Source organism: Papio anubis, chromosome 7, assembly GCF_008728515.1.
Source record: "Papio anubis isolate 15944 chromosome 7, Panubis1.0, whole genome shotgun sequence".
NCBI classification, from domain to species: domain Eukaryota; kingdom Metazoa; phylum Chordata; class Mammalia; order Primates; family Cercopithecidae; genus Papio; species Papio anubis.
The window spans coordinates 136848830-136870387 of record NC_044982.1 but is presented as its reverse complement, the minus strand read 5'-3'; the positions used below and the strand labels follow the sequence as shown (position 1 = coordinate 136870387).

At 37.9% G+C, this 21558-nt stretch overlaps 1 protein-coding gene across 7 annotated transcripts in view; it reads left to right on the top strand.

Moving 5' to 3' along the window:
• The window catches only part of LOC101024330 (GA binding protein transcription factor subunit beta 1), a 77036-nt gene extending 66912 nt beyond the window's left edge, over positions 1-10124 (top strand). For 4 of the 7 annotated variants that reach the window (XM_009210153.3, XM_017960612.1, XM_009210154.4 and 1 more), the window contains 2 exons: positions 846-961; positions 8593-8745. In XM_009210153.3, coding sequence (XP_009208417.1) covers positions 846-961; positions 8593-8745 — 269 coding nt within the window. Of the gene's footprint in view, positions 1-845; positions 962-8592 lie in introns of all 7 variants that reach the window. The other 3 variants (XM_003900925.4, XM_017960610.2, XM_003900926.5) reach the window with 2 other exon arrangements.
• Positions 10125-21558: the final 11434 nt, after the last annotated feature.

The following is a 21558-nucleotide window of genomic DNA, read 5'->3' as shown; positions in this document are numbered from 1 at the left end:
ATTACGTTGTACTAGATAAATATTAGTTTTACTATTTTTAAATTTTTATTTACATTTATAGCTGTCACTAAGAGGGTTTTTCATGTTTTGGCAAAAAATTTTAAAGGCCATGGAACAATTGTAATTTTCCCCATTGTGATTATTAGGATGGCTTCACGTGATTTCAGCTTGCACAGTCGTTTTTATGTTCCTGTACTGCTGTGCAAAGCAAGGACAACCTCTCTATATAATTACATTTATATAAAGAGCTACTAAAAACTGAGAAAAAGCCCAACAGTCCAATACAAAAACAAGCAATGTTTATGAACTCTCAGTGCTCATAATGGAATATCCACTTAGTGGATATTAAGAAGCTAAATAAACAGAAGCTCTCTATGTAATGATGTAAGATACTATAAGTATCTGGAGTGAAAAAAGCAGATGCAGAACAATGTATCTGTTGTATATATGCTACCTTTTACGTAAGAAAGGAAAATGAGAATGTATATTAATTTTTAAACAAATTAATATAAGGATAATACATAATAAATTAATAAAATGATTATCTGTTATCGGGGTGGGCATGAAGCCTCTCAAAATATGCTTGTTAAATATTTTGATGTTTGAGTCATGAATGAATATATTATCTATATAATTTAAAAATATATGTAAATACAGTAAAAAAGCAAGAAGGTAATAAAAAAGACATATATGGATAGTCTCATAAAAAGCAGATCGATGATTTGGAATTATTGTTTTGGAATGTACTTATTTTAGATGAGTAGCATCAACAGTGTCAAGACTAGTTTTATTTCTAATAAATCTCTCTGAAAATGAAGTAATACATAAATTTTTTTTCATTTTAGTATTAACAGTACCAGCAACAGACATTGCTGAAGAAACTGTTATAAGTGAAGAACCACCAGCTAAGAGACAATGTATCGAAATAATTGAAAACCGGGTGGAATCTGCAGAAATAGAAGTAAGGAGTCTTTTACCCGGTGTGCTTTGCCGCAGTCATCCAAAATAAATTCAATTTTTTTTGTCTTTTATATTTATTACTGACAGTATTGTTTTGATACAGAATGAAAGTGCGTAGTATTTTCATTTTGTTTATTTTTGCCTTATACATATAGCAAGCCCTCAATAAATAAATATTGAATGAATGAATGAGTGAGTGAAGAATTTGTTTTATAATAGTCTGTCATCTTGACAACACTGGAATGTCTTTGGTTCTTGCACTTCATCCTTTATATTTTAAACTTACACACACCATTCTTACAAGTCACTAAGGAAAATACCAGTATATATTGGCTAAATTTTTTTTTTTCATTCAAAACTGAAGCTAAAATACCTAATTGGGCTAGGGGGTCCTCTTAAAGAAGGTCGATGTTTGTCAAATGGGTTATTTTTTAAAAGCAGTAGATAATTGCTTCTTTCAAGGAAAGTAAATGAATTTAGACTAGCTGTTCATAGGATTCAACTTTTTTTCCCCTCCCCCAGAGTAATTTGTAAGTGTAAACCAGTTTGTAGGTGTAACCAAACCATAGTTGCTTCACAGGTTTTTTTCTTGACTGACTGTAAATAAAATTTTGCTCCATGAACTTGATAATAAATTATATCAAATGAAAACAAAGTTATTCTTGAATAACTTTGAAAGAACAACTGCAACCACTGAACTTGAAATCAGATGAGTTGAGTTTGAATCCCACCTCTTGTTCTGTTAGCATTGAGGCAAGGAATCTTATCTTTCTGAGTTGCAGTTTTATTGTGTTCCAAACTGGAATTTAGAATAATAATGTCTCAATTTTTGGGTTTTTATGAGAATTGAAAAAGTCAGCATAGTCATACAATATTTATATCTGATATGTGTTTGTAGTAAATTTGGTGAATATTTAGTAATTTTTTGTAAAGGTTCTTGTTATAGAAAGGAGAGTTTTAAAATAAGCCACTAAAAGGTAACATAAGTCAAACTAAAGACAATGAGAAAATACCCTTTCTAAATTCATGTAAATATAAGACTGGTACATCTTTGGCCACACCACAAATATATTATTGAGTTTAAAAGAATCTGATTAATGGTTTAACCAGAATATTTGGTAAAATTATGACTTTAAATATTGATGTTGGGTTGTTTTATTTCTTCAGGATTTAAAGTGATGTGTAGGATGTTGAAGTTTTTATTCACAAACTAACAATTTTTCCATTGAACGGTATCAGTATACTTATTATTTAATACTTTTTGTTGTTTTTCTGATATGTCAGATGATCTTTTTCAGACACATAAGGTAAAAAAATGTACTTCGCTTTAACTCTTTAATAAAGTATTATTTTAAAATTACTTGAATTTTTTTATTAAATGTAAGCTTATTTAATTCAACAGATTATATTTTTAAACAATGAATGTGCAGCCTGTACCTTTATTTACCTAATGACCAGGGAGCATTGCTGTTTCCCTCAAAGTTTAGCCTGATTTCTTTCTTACAGTCTTTGAGAGACCAGGGAAAATAACTGCAAATAACAGGGAAGTATGAATTGAGAGGTGTATAAAATAACTAGGGCCCAGGAGATGGAGCTTTAGGGAGATTCGGTTTCAGCTTGGTGTGAAGAACAGTGGTTTTCGTTTGCTTGCTTTGTTTTGATTTTAGTAAAGAGAGCTTTCTGGTAATGGAAATCTTGTTCTCCATCACTGGAAATGTTCAAGCCAAGCTTGCCTGACCTCTTAGGGCTATTTCAGAGAAACCTGGAAGCATACAGTGAGTATACAGGTAGTGGTAGGCTGGAGATATAGAATGAAGAGATGACCTCCAATGTTTTCACCAAACCAGGTAATCATTTCCTTATAATACGTGAAGTTGTTATTTTGAATTTATTTTCTTAGGTGGCCAATGGAGTTATCTTGGGGGGAGACTTCTATACTCCTGAGGGACAGCTTGGCCATTAACTGAAAAAGTTTCTCTAAAGCAGCGTCAGAAGACATATTTGGTTGTCATGACTAGTGGCATTCCACTGACATGTAATGGATAGAGGCTGGGTAGACATCCTACAATGCACAAGATAGCCTCCCACAATAAAGAATTGTGTGGCCCAAAAATATCAATGATGCTGAGATTGAGAAACTTAAAGAAATTTAAAAATTAACTCTATACAAAATCTAATGTTCGGGTTTTCTCCATGTATCTGTGACTGCAATGCCCAGAGTGACTCTCCATAAAGAAGGTGCTAAGAATTGGCCAGGGGCAGTGGCTCACGCTTGTAATCGCAGCACTTTGGGAGGCCAAGGTGGGTGGATCACCTGAGGTCAGGAGTTCGAGACCAGCCTGGCCAACCTGGCAAAACCCCACCTCTACTAAAAAATACAAAAATTACCCGGGTGTGGTGACACACGCCTGTAGTCCCAGCTACTCGGGAGGCTGAGGCGAGACAGTCGCTTGAACCTGGGAGATGGAGGTTGCAGTGAGCCAAGATTATGCCATTGCACTCCAGCCTGGATGACAGAGTGAGACAAAAGAAAAAATGATAATACAATAAGGTGCTAAGAATTTATGTTTACAGTTTCCCAACTAACAATGGAGAGGTTTTCCAAGAGTCTCTGGAAAAATTACTTTAAACTGTAGAAAGTGTATTGTACATTTTGTGGGCTTTACATCTGCATATAGCAATATAGGAAATAAAATAGGTTTGTTTTTTGGAGAGAAAGGTGTGAATAAGACACCAAATTGCAATAATGTATATAATTTTATCTTCCATTTATTACTGCATTGAATATATTTTCCGGAAGAGTGTTATTTACAGATTTCCAAAAATAAACGTTAGACTATTCTGAATTGAAATTAATCTTTGTACATGTGTAAGAAATATATTTAGTGTATTAGGAGTAACAGATTTTGTCTATTACTTTATTGTGTGACTTCAGGAAATACCTTTACATTTTCTTTCCCATGGAGGTTAAAGATAAATACGTTTATTAGTAAATTTTATTTAATTTAATTTTTTTAGAAAGAGTCTCACTCTGTTGCCCAGGCTGGAGTGCAGTGCTGCGATCTCGGCTCACTGCAACCTCCGCCTCCCAGGTTCAAGCGATTCTCCTGCCTCAGTCTCCTAAGTAGCTGGGATTACAGGTGCATACCACCATGCCCGGTTAATTTTTGTATTTTTGGTAGAGATGGGGTTTCACTGTGTTGGCCAGACTGATCTTGAACTCCTGACCTCAGGCGATACGCCCGCTTCAGCCTCCCAAAGTGCTGGGATTATAGGCGCGAGTCACTGCTCATGTCTGTAAATTTTATTTTTAATGAAATATTTGTGTCCTTTAACTGGTAGCAGATTTGAGATCCTTAGTGCTCTCTAAAAAACTGATTTCTGTAAACTTTATAAAATGTTTTATTTGATGCAAAGTTTTTCAATTTGTGTGTGTTTTTTTTTTAATGGCTATCTTTCCTGATCTGCCACAATTTAAAAATGTTTATAGTCACATCTCTCTCTGGTTTTTTTTTTTTTGTTTTTTTTTTTTTTCTTTTTTCTTTTTTAAGGCAGGGTCTCGCTTTGTCACCCAGGCAGAAGTGCAGTGGTGCAGTCATGGCTCACTGCAACCTCAAACTCCGGGGCTCAAGCAAGCTTCCCACCTCAGCCTCCCAAGTAGCTGGGACCACTATACCTGGCTAGGCTTTTTTTTCTTTTTGTAGAGAGGGTGTCTTGCTATGTTGCCCAGGCTGGTCTTGGACTCCTGGCCTCAAGTGATCCTCCCACCTCAGCCTCCTGAAGAACTGAGATTACTGAGATTACTGGCATAAGTCACCATATCCAGGTCATTTCTCTCTCTTTTTAAAAATTAATGTTTTTATGTATGTTTTTATTTATTTTTTGAGACAGGGTCTCACTGTGTTGCCTAGGCTGGAGTGCAGTGGTGCATTTACAGCTCACTGCAGCCTTGACCTCCCTGGGCTCAAGCAATCCTCCCACCTCACAGCCTCTTGAGTAGCTGGGACTACAGGCATACACCACCATGCCTGGCCAATTTTTGTATTTTTTTGTAGAGATAAGGTTTTGCGGCCAGGCATAGTGGTTCATGCCTGTAATCCCAGCACTTTGGGAGACTGAAGTGCGAGGATCTCTTGAGGTCAGGAGTTCGAGATGAGGCTTTGCCCTGTTGCCCAGGCTAGTCTCTTACTCCTAGGCTCAAGCAATCCTCCTGCCTTGGCCTTCCAAAGTACTAGGATTTCAGGCATGAGCCACTGCATGCCCAGCACCCAGTCCATATCTCTTTTTTCTAAGGCTGAAGAAGGCAAAGTTTTTCATAAATGGCCAGGTACCAAATATTTTCGGCTCTGTGGACCCTACAGTCTCTTTGTCAACTACTCAGTTCTGCCATTGTAGTGAAAGCAGCCATAGACAATTTGAAAATGGGTGGGTGTGGATATATTTCAATAAAACTTTATTAAAACAAAATCATAGTTGTCATGTTTGGCCCAGGGCAGTTAGAAAATTGACGTTTACACACAAGCAAACAGCTCACATATCCTGCCCAGTTTATCTCTTTTAAAAAACATTTAGGCCAGGCGCAGTGGCTCATGCCTGTAATCCCAGTATTTTGGAAGGCCAAGGCAGGCGGATCACGAGGTCAGGAGATCGAGACCATCCTGGCTAACATGGTGAAACCCCGTCTCTACTAAAAATACAAAAAATTAGCCGGGCGTGATGGCGGGTGCCTGTAGTCCCAGCTACTCGGGAGGTTGAGGCAGGAGAATGGTGTGAACCCGGGAGGTGGAGGTTGCAGTGAGCCGAGATCATACCACTGTACTCCAGCCTGAGCGAGACTCCGTCTCAAAAAAAAAAAAAAAAAAAAGTATACTGTTAATTATACTTTCAATCTTAAAGATTAAATGTATTCAGCATGCAGTGCTAATGATCTTTGTCTTCTAGGTTTTATAGAATTAGCCAAAAAATGCTGTGAAAATGAGTTTTTTATTTCACCTAGTAGGCAGAAGGGAGCTATCTTTTCATTTTTATCAAGATAAATTGTACTTCTTGAAATTAAAATATGCAATATGGAAAATAGGGTTAGGCTCTTTTCACTGTTAGACTACCTCACTCGGTTTGCTTTCATCTTCTGCAATAATTGTGAATCCTTTCCTGACTCTAAATGTTAATAAATAGGTAATACTAGAAGATGCTTTAGAGTTAACCTCTTCCAATATTTCCTGCTAAATCAAGGTAAATTTTTACCCATGTTCGAAACTTTGGCTACCAAAGGATTGGTCTTATTTTTCACATACATGTAAGTTTGTGTTTGTTTTTTTCTTTTTTCTTGTTTTTTGAGACAAGGTCTTGCTCTGTCACCCAGGCCAGAGTGCAGTGGAGTCGCTCACTGCAACCTCAACCTCCTGGGCTCAAGTGATTCTCCTGCCTCAGCTTCCCAAGCAGCTGGGACGATAGGCGCATGCCACCATGCCTGGCTAAATTTTGTATTTTTTTGTAGGGGTTTTGCCATGTTGCCCAGGCTTGTCTCGAACTCCTGGGCTTAAGTGGTCCGCCTGCCTTGGCCTCTCAACATGCTGGCTTTACAGGTGTGAGTCACTGTGCCCGGCCACACGTAACATTTTAAAACACATGCATGGCTGTGGACACTCCTGCCAGAGCTGTGGTCTAGCTCCTGGGAAGTAACATCCAACCTTCCACCCCTCACCCCTTCCATTGGTGTCCTTAAAGTCCTGCAGTCCATAGCCAGGGTACTGGCATTGATTGCTTACCTTGGACTCATCCCAGGGTGTCTTTTCTGACTTGTTCCTACCTTGGCTGGAGTTAGGATAAGAGGAGGGGAGAAGAAGTGTTGGGAGGCAGCAGGATAGGGCCTGGGCATTGCTTAAACTGGGGGTAAGGGGCATTCCTTTCTTCTACTTGTACATTTTGTGTAATTGGATTCCAAATGAATCACTCCCACATCTGGTGGGCCCATGAGAAAAAGAAATGTTGGATCTCGCTTCATTCCCATTGTGGGGAAGGAAGTGGAATCACAGAAAGGCAGGGGGATTATACATGCTCCTGCTTGTGGACCAACCGTGTGAATAGTGAAGGTGAGGAATCCTTTGGTGTTGGCAATGGACAAGAGTCAAGGAGGCAGAGGATACACAGAATAGGATATAGAGAAAGAGAACCTCATACTGTGCCTCCCCAGCAGTCGGCCAACCACTTACCTTTAGTTCCCTCTGACCAATTATCTTGTCCACTGCGGACCCATCATTCTTGTGACAGTCTGAACCCTGGCCTTCACCCCACTCAGAGGTCCTGGGCATCTGTGATGAGGTTGCTTCATTCCTAAGACCATGGAAACTAACCTTGGGCTTTGGTCTGTGGAGGCTGAGCTTTTGTCCTTGTGCTTGCTTAGAGGTGTGGGAATGGGTTCGTTGAAATGTTTCTCCTTGTTTTTCCTGCAATAACTGAATAGGGGCAGAGTGAGGAGGAAGAGGAGAAAGAATACCGTTTTCATTGGATTGGATTTGTGTTTCAGCTCTCAGTTTGCTGAGGAGTTTAATACATACATTTTATACCTATATAATTTAATCATTGATAATTTCGTATTTTATTGGTTTATGAAACAGTATAATTTAAGAAATACTGATCTTGATCAGCACTCTTCATTTTAAAGGTGAATTACCATGCTTGCTATTGTAAATGAAAAATAGTTTTAAAAGCAGTAATGTTAGAACCCTATAAATCTAACTCCTTAGTATGTGACCTTAGGAGAGCTACATCATCCCTGAGCATCATTTTTCTCATCTGTAACTTGTGCATAATATCTGTCTCAGAAGCTTATTGTTGGAAATCACCCTGTTTACTCATATAGTGGGTGCTCAGTAAAATTGTTTTATAATTATTACCTTTAGGTAAGAGCACAACAAATGGAAATATAAAGAGGTGTGGTTGTGTATTTCCCTCTTAAAAACTCTTTGTTAGTTTTTGTAGTACGTATAAAAGTACAGGTGCCCAGTTTGGAGTCTTTCTGTTAGTCTTATTTCTAAATAGGAAAATAATTTCCTTGCGGTCGGAAACTGATCCATATCTCATAATGTGGAGCACAAAATTAGGGACTTAAATATTAGTGAATTGATTGAAAAGGCAAGATGTCCAAAAAAAAAAAAAAAAAAAAAAATAGGCCGGGCGCGGTGGCTCAAGCCTGTAATCCCAGCACTTTGGGAGGCCGAGGCGGGCGGATCACGAGGTCAGGAGATCGAGACCATCCTGGCTAACATGGTGAAACCCCGTCTCTACTAAAAATACAAAAAACTAGCCGGGCGTGGTGGCGGGCGCCTGTAGTCCCAGCTACTCGGAGGCTGAGGCGGGAGAATGGCCTGAACCTGGGAGGCGGAGCTTGCAGTGAGCCGAGATCGCGCCACTGCACTCCAGCCTGGGTGACACAGCGCGAGACTCCGTCTCAAAAAAAAAAAAAAAAAAAAAGAAAAAAAGAAAAGGCAAGATGTCTAGGAAATTTCAGTAGGTGGCTACTTTTAGCTACTACAGTTTTTTTTTTTTTTTTTTTAATTTGAAGGATGCATGCCTATATGTATTAAAAATGTATTTTTGCCAAAATTAAAAAAAACCTATTCTTTTAATTAGGAGAGAGAAGCTCTTCAGAAACAGCTGGATGAAGCAAATCGAGAAGCACAAAAATATCGACAGCAGCTCCTAAAGAAAGAACAGGAAGCAGAGGCCTACAGACAGAAGTTGGAAGCTATGACTCGTCTTCAGACTAATAAAGAAGCTGTTTAATTGAAACGAACATGTAGTTTGATTTTACTTTTGGTCAAGAAAGAATACAGTCTTGAACTGTACACAACAAAGGTACAGCCATGGGAATACAGAATGATAGAAGAGACTACAGATTGATAATTGGACTTAAGCCATGAGCTCTGAATTCTTGTAACATAAAACTTTACTTTAGAAGTTGTGAAATGTATTTAAAACTGAATTCTGTAAATAGTTTTTGTTTTTTTTTTTTACAGTTCCAAATGAGTTGATAAAGATTGTTGAAGAGATCCAAAACCACAATAAGCCACTGTTTTTGTGAATTCTTTTTGATTTTAGTACAAACCTTAATTTCTCAGAAACAGAACAGTTTTAAGGGTGATCGTTGCTGGTTAGAGCAAATGTTGTGTAATAATTATGGTGGACTGATGCTGGAATTACTCCTATAGGTATAAACCTCTATACAGAGAGAAGATTTCTCCCAGGAAATCTTTGTACAGCTTTAAGTTGTGTCAGATTCTCTGAAAACATTTTTTAGAAAGCAAAATTTTTATATTTGTTCAATTTCAGCTATACCCAAGTAGATTTACATGTATATGAAGCAAATATTTTAAAAAATTTCTGTTTGTACATATTCTGCATGTTTTATAATTTCAAAATGCATCACTTACATAGGTATTTCTCCCACAGAAATGATGAAAGTGACCAGGAAAAAAAAAAACAAAACCCCTTTACTCTATAGGTCATGAAACTAAGTAAGCTAGCAGCTGGTTTTATTGGAATGACAATGTTCTCGGAAGGAGCAGCCTACAAGATAACTTGAATTTGCCAATTCTGCAAAATCTGTGCTTTTTCGAAAATTTAATAGTGGGGACGTGAAACTGTATTCTGTGCCTTCCATCATGATTTCCACATGAAAGCACTTTAAGGCACTGGATTTTAAGATAATGTTTTTGGAAAACTCAATGTATATGGGTTTCTGAAATATTTTATGGACTTATTTCTCCCCAGGAAATTATTCTTATGGAAAAAAATTGCTTTTGTATGTAGAACAGGAACTTTTTGTACTACAGTGATGCAATAGACATGTCTAATGTAACTTCTACTTTTCCCTTTGAAAGCTCAGTGTCTGTGCTGTGACTTGCCCTCATCACAGTATTGTTGAATTCCACAATGTATGGACATTAAACACTGGCAGACTGTTCACTTTTTCTTTTTTTTTTTTGGTAAAACATTACTTCAAACCCCTTTTTCTTGCTTTATTTTTCAATGTTTTATTGCTTTATGAACTGTTTAGCCCTAACATCCCTCTAGGTTATCTATACTGTATAAAAAAGCAATTACCCTTAAAACTGTACTCTCGCCTACTTTTCTATTTTGCAATTAAATATCTTTTTCACATATGTTCATTGTAGACTTATGTTTTTATCACATCTTATTAACACATTAAAAATGTTATCCTACTGCATATTTGAGCTACCATATGAGAATATTTTATACTCTCCACAGTGTGACATTAAAATTCCTGAGGTAGCTCTTGAGAATTTGTTAACTCTCTCACTGGAATTACCAGTTTATTTGTTAATGTAATAAAGGGATCTGTGGTCTGCCCGCCTGATGGTTACTACTGGAAGCGCTTAAAAAGGGTTTAGGGCAAATTGAAGAACTCTGTAAGGAAGAGGAAAAAGATCTTTTTCAATTTTCCACTAAATTTGCCATATTTTAAGTGATCCAAAAACTAGTTTTTAAAAATGCCAGGGGCGGGGCACGGTGGGTCACGCCTGTAATCCCAGCACTTTGGGAAGCCGAGACAGGCAGATCACAAGGTCAGGAGTTCGAGACCAGCCTGGCTAACAGGGTGAAACCCCGTCTCTAGTAAAAATACAAAAAATTAGCCAGGCATGGTGGCGGGCGCCTGTAATCCCAGCTACTCAGGAGGCTGAGGCAGGAGAATTGCTTGAACCCGGGAGGCGGAGCTTGCAGTGAGCCGAGATCGCACTACTGCACTCCAGCCTGGGTGACAGAGCGAGACTCCATCTCAAAAAAATATAAATAAATAAATAAATATAAATAAATGCCAGGCCATATTTCCGGTAACATGAAGTGACTTTTTCTGCAGTCCTGAAAAGTCAATAGAGAATGTCTGTTTCTGGTTACAGAGAGCATTAATTTGGCACATTAATTTGTCAGGTGAGGCAGGGTGCTGGTACAGCAGCCAGGTACCCTGACGTGGTGCAGGAGCAGAGACGGGCCAATGTCTTCACCCCAGAGTGCAACCACTGTAGAGTTTTGCTTTCAGACCAGGCTGCCCCTGAAAAGCCTCAAGACAATGTTGGGAACAAGTTTGTGAAAGCTAACTTAATGTTGTCTTTGACTTCCAATCTCCTCTCCTGCTTGAGACTTTACCTGGTGCAAGAAATAATTTTGATTCCTAATAACAACAGCTGGCATAGATGGGAGAAAATAATTGGTGCTTAAAAGGAGTAAGTCTGTGGTAGCATCAGGCACTCAGGTATCTATGGCGGAAGCTCACCTTTTTCAGAGTCATTGTTATATAACTTACAATTTCTCAATCATTTACATCTCATTTACTGTTCTGTAAAATCAATACTTAGACAAGAATTTGTAATTAAAACTTAAAATCGGTTTCTTTTTCCCTTCACTTATTTCATACTGTTTTCAGGTGGGCTGTAAAAGCTTTGCATTCTAGTCATTCTCAATGGTGCTGTGAGCAGAGGATTTAAAGAACTGACAAAAATAAAAGTCTGTGAAATAAAAGTTTTCAGAAATCCACGCAGTTGTTTCCACTACATATCCAAATGATGGATTTGTAGTTAGCAGTCATCTGGTTGCCACATCACTGGTTAATTGTTTCGACATATATATGAACAAACACTTCTAGAGCAACCTTTCTCAACCAGGGTTCTGCAAGACAAGCAAGCCATTTAGTGTTACGGTGTAATGAATTATTTTCTTTCCTATGCACCTAGAATCGTTCTTGTTACGTATTATCTAGACACCGAGTTCATTAGGCATCTTGACTGCCCAATTACTTGATTCAGATTTAACACTTCCCTCTGTATAGTCTCTGGACCTCTAGAATTATAAATTCTAGGTTGAATCTGTGATGCTTTCAGAAAGCCTCATCTGAGTAGTATCTGTAGGGACTGTGCTTCTCAACTAATTTTTATTTATTGTTATTTATTTTATTTATATCTAAATTGCTTCACAAAAGGACTTGTGATGTCATTTGCTTTCATTGGCTTTTAGGAATTATTTTCTTAACATCAGTCTTTTGTGATATGAATGGCAGAATAGTTCTTTTACTCTGCCACTGGACTGCTCTATTTCTCTATGGTGGTGGAGTGTTGGGAAGAAAATTAAAGAGAAAAGGGGATAAATGAGAAATCTCATGTAATGAAAACTATACAGATGGTCTCCAAGTTATGATGGTTTGATTTGTGATTGTTTGACTTTACAATGGGTTTATCGGGGTATTAATTGCATTTTACATTTATGATATTTTTGACAGGATGAGTTTATCAGGACATAACCCCATTGCAAGCCAGAGAGCATCTGTACTTGTTTGTAATAAAAAGATCTGCTTACAAATATATTTGTCCAAAATGTGACTGATGAAAATCTCTACCAGTATATATGTCTTCAACGTGATCGTTTATGATGTTATTGAAAATTAGAAGAAATCCTTGCTCATAGCAGGAATTGATGAGTTGATAGAAATGTTTATGAGTACCTTATTCTGATGTTACTGATTTTTTCCATACTACTGTATAACAGTTTTTTCATGATAAAATCTATAAAGTTTCTTTGTGCTTTAATACCTGAAAGACCTTGAGAGCTGACTCAGAATAAAATAGAGCAAGAAGAAAAGCCTTTTCAGGTAAAATCACAAACAAAGGAACCTTAATGTCCATATGGATGGGTTCCCAAGGCATTAGCACTCAGGCTTATATAGCAAATAGAAAAAAATATTTTCCATTCACCTGGTTTCTATTGAATAAATAACTCCTCCATTATGTCAGGTCAACTTAGGAATGGACTAACTAATAGATTCGTTATTTCATCAAATAATATTTACCGTGCTTGGATTTCATTATAGATAACTAGTCTGTTGTAGTTTTGAATGATGTCTGCTATTTGCTTCCTCTGTTAGTTGAGAAAACCGGATGCACATGGACTCAGTTTGACGTAAGCTCTCCATATTCATTCTCAGATTATTTTGTGTAACCTACGATGGAAAACATACTATCATCATTGGAAATATGCTTCTGGTTCCAAACCAAAATTTTGATATCAATATTTTTGTGACTTATTAAAACTATTTTCCAAATATATAGATACACAGATACACAGTCTTGATCTTCTTGATACACAGAGCTCTTTTAACTTTTTTCACTTCAATGATAGTCAAATTTTGAACATAATTTGGATACAATTTCTAGGGGCTCTTTATTTTCAGATAAATATTGTAACTACCCCCTCAAAAGCACCAGTTGCTTTTCGGAAAAATTTTGACCTGGTTTCTGAGATTCTGTTCATTCTGCTTTATTAATTGCTTCCTCAGTTTTGTTTGTTTGTTTGTTTTTTGAGACGGAGCCTCGCTCTGTCCCCCAGGCTAGGGTGCAGTGGGGCAGTCTCAGCTCACTGCAACCTCCACCTCCCGAGTTCAAGTGATTCTTGTGCCTCAGCATCCTGAGTAGCTGGGACTACAGGCACACGCCACCACACTCGGCTAATTTTTATATTTTTAGTAGAGCTGGGGTTCACCATGTTGGCAGGCTGGTCTCAAACACCTGACCTCAAGTGATCTGCCTACTTCGGCCTCACAAAGTGCTGGGATTTCAGGCATGAGCCACCGTGCCCGACCCTAGCTTCCTCAGCTTTTAATTTGGATAGTTTTGATCTCATGTGCATGGTTGACATGTAATGTTTTCCACATCTGTAAATACGTAATATTATCGAATACAATTCCAATCTTACTGCTGATGGATTACATGGATTATAATTTTGAATTGTGTGGATTATTTAAATGTCTTCTTGGTTTTTCTATAAGCAGTTTTCCCATATATTTTTGTGTGCCAGTTAACAGTAGAACATTTGTTTTTGCATTACTATTTTTCATTATTCTAGACTTACCATCATCATCATGACTCTTAAGAATTGTTTAAATTGCATTCATTTACTATGTTTTGAAGTTTTCATGAAAGATCACAGAGAATAATAAAATATCCATGTACCTACCACCCAAATTTAATACATCTTAAGTGGCCTTTCTTGCTTTAATTCTTTTGAGAAACAGAATGTTATAGATGTAGTTATTTTGTCTTCTCCCCATAACCCATTCCCTTCCTCTCTCCTAAAAGGTAACCAATATCAACCACTATCCTGGGTGTGAGATGTTTCTATCTACATTTTTACATTATGCTTTTATTATAGACCGTATTTCAGAAATATATGTTTTGTGTGGTTCTTAAACTTTATTAAGGCTATTGTACTATATAAGTAGCATTCTGCGTATTGATTTTTTCAGGTAAATGATATATTAGATATTCATGTTTATACTTGAGTATCTAAGTCATTCATTTTGACTGTTATATAAAATTAAGAATGTATCATAATTTGTCATTTTTCTCTGTATAGAAATACCATTTCGAATTTCTTGCTAATGTGAATAGTGCTATAATGAACATCCTTGTATATTATCTCCTTATAGCGTATGCAAGTTTCCCAGAGGCATGCACCTAGTAATGAAATTGTTAGGTCTACAGTAGTCAACCTTACTAGATATTGTCAAATTGCTTTCTAAAGTATAATGAGGGAATAATGATAATTTTCATCTCACCACATCTCACCAACACCTGATACTGTCACATTTTTAACATTCTTGTCAGCCGGGCGCGGTGGCTCACACCTGTAATCCTAGCACTTTGGGAAGCTGAGGCGGATGGATAACCTGAGGTCAGGAGTTCAAGACCAGCCGGACCAACATGCAGAAACCCCGTCTCTACTAAAAATACAAAAATTAGCCGGGCATGGTGGCGCGTGCCTGTAATCCCAGCTACCCGGGAGGCTGAGGCAGGAGTATCACCTGAACCCAGGAGATGGAGGTTGTGGTGAGCCAAGAACATGCCATTGCACTCCAGCCTGGGCAACAAGAGCAAAACTCCGTCTCAAAGAAAGAAAAAAAAAATTTTTGTCAACCCACGTTGGTATGAAATTGTTTCTCATTATTTGCATTTCACTTATTACTAGTGAGGTCAAACATTTTTTCCCTCTTATTTTTTATCCATTAAAGTTCATTCTGTGAATTACCAGTTCATGGCCATTTTGGGGGTGTAGTTTTTCTTACTGATATATTGAAGTTTAGTATTTTTCTGGAAACTAATATTTTGCTAGTTGTATGAGTTGTAAATATCTTCTCCCACTGTATGTTTTTTTTTAAACTTCGTTTGTATTGTCTAACTTAGCACATATTTAGTGAATGCCTCTATGTGCAATTCTTTTTTTTTTTTTTTGAGATGGAGTTTCACTCTTGTTGCCCAGGCTGGAGTGCAGTGGCGCGATCTCAGCTCACTGCAACCTTTGCCTCCCGGGTTCAAGTGATTCTCCTGTCTCAGGCTTTTCGAGTAGCTGGGATTATAGGTGCCTGTTACCATGACCGGCTAATTTTTTGTATTTTTAGTAGAGATGGGGTTTCATTATGTTGGCCAGGTTGGTCTCGAACTCCTGACCTCAGGTGATCCACCCGCCGCGGCCTCCCAAAGTGTAGGGATTACAGGCGTGAGCCACTGAGCCCAGCCCCTATGTGCAATTCTTAATGTCAAGCTGAGGAAGAAGTCTAAGAAGTTTTATATAAGTCTGACACCCAGGGTGCCTGTAATTGAAGGTGGAGTGAAATTTTAATTTACGAGTTGATCCTTTTGTTTTTTAGTTCAGTACTTCCCCCTTTTTATAATGTATACTTTCCAGATAATTACTGAGATAAAGATTGGATTTTCACTTTTAGCGTTTCTGAAAGATGTAATAAGCTACCTAATATAACTTGTTTTTAATACTTGCTCTAACTTCTGATATTTTACAGTTGTGTATTTTGAATTATAGTTTAAAGGATTAAGTGGATTATTGCACATGATGTTTAGTAAAGTGTTTGGGAGTGGTTAGCACAGCCTCCAAAAATTAGAATTCTACTAGCCCCCTGATCCTACATATCTGTCATCTTAAGAGTCAATAACAGTAAAGTTGAGAGAGGCAGCTTGGTGTAGTGGAAAGAACATGGGTTTTGGATCAGATAGTCTTAGGTTCAAATCCTGGCTTCTTCAGTAATTATGTTCTGTAATTTTAGCCAAGTGTTTAATTTCCTTGAGTCTTGGTTTCTCAAAGATGATGTAGAAAATGGCTTTCACCAGGTTGTTGTAAAGATTGAATCAAATAGTGTACATGACAAGTGCAAGGCATAGTGCTCAGTACAGAGTTAACATTCTTAAATACATGTTGAGGAATGGTGTGCACCTGTAGCCCCAGCTACTTGGGAGGCTGAGGTGGCAGGATCGCTTGAGCCCGGGAGGTTGAGGTTGCAGTGAGCCATGATTACGCCACTGCACTCCAGACTGGGTGACAGAATGAGACCCTGTCTTGAAAAAAAAACATAAAAGCAAATATATACTGTATTCTAATTTTTCTCCTTTCTTTTTTTTTTTTTTTTTGAGACAGAGTCTCGCGCTGTGTCACCCAGGCTGGAGTGCAGTGGCGCGATCTCGGCTCACTGCAAGCTCCGCCTCTCAGGTTCACGCCATTCTCCTGCCTCAGCCTCCGAGTAGCTGGGACTACAGGCGCCCGCCACCACGCCCGGCTAGTTTTTTGTATTTTTAGTAGAGACGGGGTTTCACCATGTTAGCCAGGATGGTCTCGATCTCCTGACCTCGTGATCCGCCCGCCTCGGCCTCCCAAAGTGCTGGGATTACAGGCTTGAGCCACCGCGCCCGGCCAATTTTTCTCCTTTCTTTTCTTTCTTTTTTTAAACACAAATGGGACAAGTACAGTACAATGTTCTGTACTTCATTTGTTAATATATCTTGACATGTCCTTCTTTTTTTCGTAGAGCTGCATTGTGTGGGCATACCAGAGAGTAATCTAGCAGTGTACAGTGCTAGTTCCCTAGCAGTGTACGTTTCAGTTGTTTCCAGTCTTTTGCTATTACAAACAGTTCTACAAAAAATTACTTTGCGCACATCAGTAAGGATATCCTCAAGTGGAAAAGCTGGATCAAAAGGCATGTATATTTGAAGTTTTTATAGGAATTTTCAGAATGCTCTTCTACCACCATTAGATGAGGGCTCCTAGTTCCCTACAGCCTTGCCCACAGAGTTTATTAACCTGGGGTTTTTGTTATTCTGATAAGTAAAATATGGTAGGTCAGTGTAGATTTAAATTGATCTCCATTATGAGTTTTATATTTCCCTTTCTGCTAATTTATCTTACTATCCTTTGCCCATTTTTCTATTAGAGTGCTGATCTTTTTTCTTTTTCTTTTTCTTTTTCTTTCTTTTTTTTTTTTTTTTTGAGACAGGATCTCACTCTGTTATCCAGGTTGGAGTGCAGTGGGGCAATCTTGGCTCACTGCAACCTCCACCTCCCAGGCTCAAGTGATTCTCCCACCAGGGTTTCGCAATGTTACCCAGGCTGGTCTCAAACTCCTGAATTCAGGTGATCCGCCTGCCTTGGCCTCCCCAAGTGCTCTGGGATTACAGGCATGAGCCACTGTGCCTGGCCTCTTTTCTTCTTGATTTGAAATTCTTCACAGATTAGACAAATTTGCCCATTGTACAAATATGTTGCAATTATATTTTCTTGGTTTGCTATTTATCTTGATTTTTCTTACGGTTTTAAAAAAATGTGATTGGATTTATGGTTTCTGGCATTGAACCATAGTTATAAATGTATGTTTTACTCTGAGGTTGTCCAGAGAAGCTCCTAATTTTCGTAATTTAATTTTCATCTTTTTAAAAACAGCTCTATTGATGCATAATTGATATACAAAAATAGCACATATTTACTACAATTTGATGAGTTTGGACATGTGTACACACCCATGAAACCATCTGTTAACCTGATGGTGGTGATGGTTTTATGTAATTTTATGCTTCTATTTTTCACATTTAAATCTGACTTTTCTGGAATTTATTTAAGTGCATGATGTGAAAAATAGATCCAACTTATTTTTCTTGCCAGATGGCAACACCTTGTTCTAGCATAATTTATTAAATAGTTCATCTTTTTCTTTCTGATCTGAGATGCTATCTTTATTAGGATGCGAAATTTCTGTACATTTAAATTTATTTGGTCCTTTTGTTTGTCTCTTTGTACACCAGTATCTATCTCATTGTTCTAATTATTTGAGCTTCATGAGAAATTTTAATACCTTCTGGATAGGAACAGAAACTGCTTATTACTCTTGTAAAGTTTTCTTCTTTATTCTGGTTTATTTTTCCTAAGAACATTAAAAGTTGGTACTGAATTCCAAAATAGAACACCCCAAAAGCCTGTTGATTGTTCCACTGAGATTATGTTCAATTTTCAGGTTAACTTAGGGGAAACGGTTATCTTCATGATGTTAATTAAGTCTTACTCCGTGAGAGCATGGTACGTCTTGTCACCTGCACAGGTCCTTTTTTATATTGTTCAATAGCAATTTGAAAAAACATCTACTATGTTCAATGAAATAAAAGTCGAGATTTAAAAATTTGGCAAGGAGTTGAAAACTATAAAAAAGAACCAAATAAAAATTCTTTTTTTGCCCCCATAAGGCAGAAAAATAAAAATTCTACAACTGGGCCGGGCGCGGTGGCTCAAGCCTGTAATCCCAGCACTTTGGGAGGCCGAGACGGGCGGATCACGAGGTCAGGAGATCGAGACCATCCTGGCTAACACCGTGAAACCCCGTCTCTACTAAAAATACAAAAAACTAGCCGGGCGAGGTGGCGGGCGCCTGTAGTCCCAGCTACTTGGGAGGCTGAGGCAGGAGAATGGCTTGCAGTGAGCTGAGATCGGCCACTGCACTCCAGCCGGAGCTTCCGAGCAAGACTCTGTCTCAAAAAAAAAAAAAAAAAAATTCTACAACTGAAAAAATATAATATCTAATATTAAGAAATCAATAAATGGTTTATTATATTAGATATATTTGAAGAGACAACTAAAAATAGGAAAAATATTTTCAAAGCAACTCAGAAAAAAGAAGATAAAAAAAGAATACAATACTGTTTATATATAATAGTATATATAATACACAAGTTTAACATAGGACTGCATTTGCAGAATAGAAGAGAGATAATGGGAAGATAGCAACACTTGAAGAAAAAATAATAATACCTTTTTTTTTGAGACGGAGTCTTGCTCTGTCGCCCAGGCTGGAGTGCAGTGCCACGATCTCTGCTCACTGCAAGCTCCGCCTCTCGGGTTCACGCCATTCTCCTGCCTCAGCCTTCCAAGTAGCTGGGACTACAGGCGCCCGCCACCATGCCCGGCTAATTTTTTTGTATTTTTAGTAGAGATGGGGTTTCACCGTTTTAGTCAGGATGGTCTCGATCTGCTGACCTCGTAATCTGCCTGCTTTGGCCTCCCAAAGTGCTGTGATTACAGACGTGAGCCACCACACCCGGCCAAAAATAACTAATACTTTTTTATTTAAAGTGCCTAACTTGGCTGGGTGTGGTGGCTGACACCTGTAATCCCAACACTTTGGGAGGCTGAGCTGGGTGGATCATTTGAGCCCAGGAGTTCAAGACCAACCTGGGTAACAGGCAAAACCCCGTCTCTACAGAGAAACCCCCCAAAACAAAAAACAATAATCAGCTGAGTGTGGTAGCACATGCCTGTAGTCCTTGCTACTCAGGAGGTGAGGGTGGGAGAATTACCAGGGCCTGGAAGTTAAGCCTGCAGTGAGCTGTGATCACATCACTATACTTTAGCCTGGTTGACAGAGTGAGACCCTGTCTCAAAAAGAAAAAAAAAAAAGTGCCTAACTTGGTGCTTGGCACTTTCTAAAATTGATACATAATATTTGTACCTGTTTATGGAATATATGTGATATTTTGATACATGCATACAATGTGTGTAATCATCAAATGAAGGTATTTAAGATATCCATCATCTCAAACATTTTTCTTTGTGTTCAGAACATTCCAAATCTAGCTATTTTGAAATACATAATAAATTACCAACTATAGTCATCCTAATGTGCTATTGAATATTATTGAATTCCATCTAATTATATGTTTGTACCAATTAACCAATCTGTATTTATTCCTCACCCCCAGCTCCCACCAACCCTTTCCAGTCTCTAGTAACTATCATTTTATTCTCTACCTCCATGAGATCAAATTTTTTACCTCCCATATCGTTGTCAATATTATTATTTTTCCCACCCCGGCTCCTGTGAAGGATTTATTGACAATATCACTGGAATCTAAATCCTCTAGGCCATTTTTTCACCAAAGCCCTTATTTTCTTAGGGCATTATTTTTTTTCTTAAATCAACAGTTTTCTTGAAATATCATTCCCATTCTATAAAATTTCCTGTTTTGAATTGTATAGTTTAATAGTTTTTAGTATATTCACAGAAGTGTGCAACCATCACCATAATAAATTTTGAAACATTTTCAGCAGGGCACAGTGGCTCACGCCTGTAATCCCAGCTACTCAGGAGGCTGAGGCAGGAGAATTGCTTGAACCCGGAAGGCAGAGGTTTCAGTGAGCTGAGATTGCGCCACCGCACTCCAGCCTGGGCCACAGAGACTCCGTCTCAAAACAAAACAAAATAAAGCAAAACCAAAAAACTCAATAATTTTAGAACATTTTCATCTCACCATCCTGCCAAAAAACCCTGTTCTCCTTAGCCATCAATCTTCAGCTCCCTACCCATCTCTAACCATAAATCTATTTTCTGTCTCTGTAGATTTGACTATTCTAGATATTTCATATGAATGAAATAATATAATATATGGTTCCTTGTGACTAGTTTCTTTCACTTAGTATGTTTCCAAGTTCATCCATGTTTTGGTATGTATCAGTATTTCATTCCTTATTATCGTGGAATAATATTCTGTTGTATTGATATACTGCATTTTATTCATTCATCTGTTGATGAACATTTGGATTATTTCCACTTTGTCTATTATAATAATTCTGCTATGAACACCCATGTATAAGTTTTTGTGTGGACATGATTTCATTTTCCTTGGATATATACCTAGCAGTAGAATTGTCGAGCCATAAAGAACTCTAGGTTTAGCTTTTTGAGGAGCTTCCAGATTATTTTCCAAAATGGCTGTGCCATTTTACATTCCCACCAGTAAAGTATGAGAGTTCTAATTTTTCCCTGTCTTCACCAACACTTGTTACCTTTTTTATTATAGTCATCATAGTCTGTATGAAGTGATTTCTCACTGTAGTTTCTTCAGTAGTAATTTAAAAAGTTCCTACCTACTTTAGCATAAAATTACTTTCCTGACTCTCTTCAGGGAGCCTGCCAGAGAATTCTCTTTCTCTTGTGCTGTCTGCCTTATGCCTGGGCATAAGCTCTGATAAAGCCCTGTCTGGGAAAACTCTTTTGGCCTTCTCAATTTCGATTACATTGAGAGCCCAAGAACTCACGGTCAGTAACAGGCCAATGAGAAGTCTCCCGCATTAGTCTAGGTGAAGGATGATGGTGGCTTGGACCAGAATAGGGTGGTAGTCATGGAAATGGGGAGAATTTGACAGACTAGATTTATTTTGGAAATAGAACTGAATCTGACCAGATTGAATTGGGCAGGGAGCAGG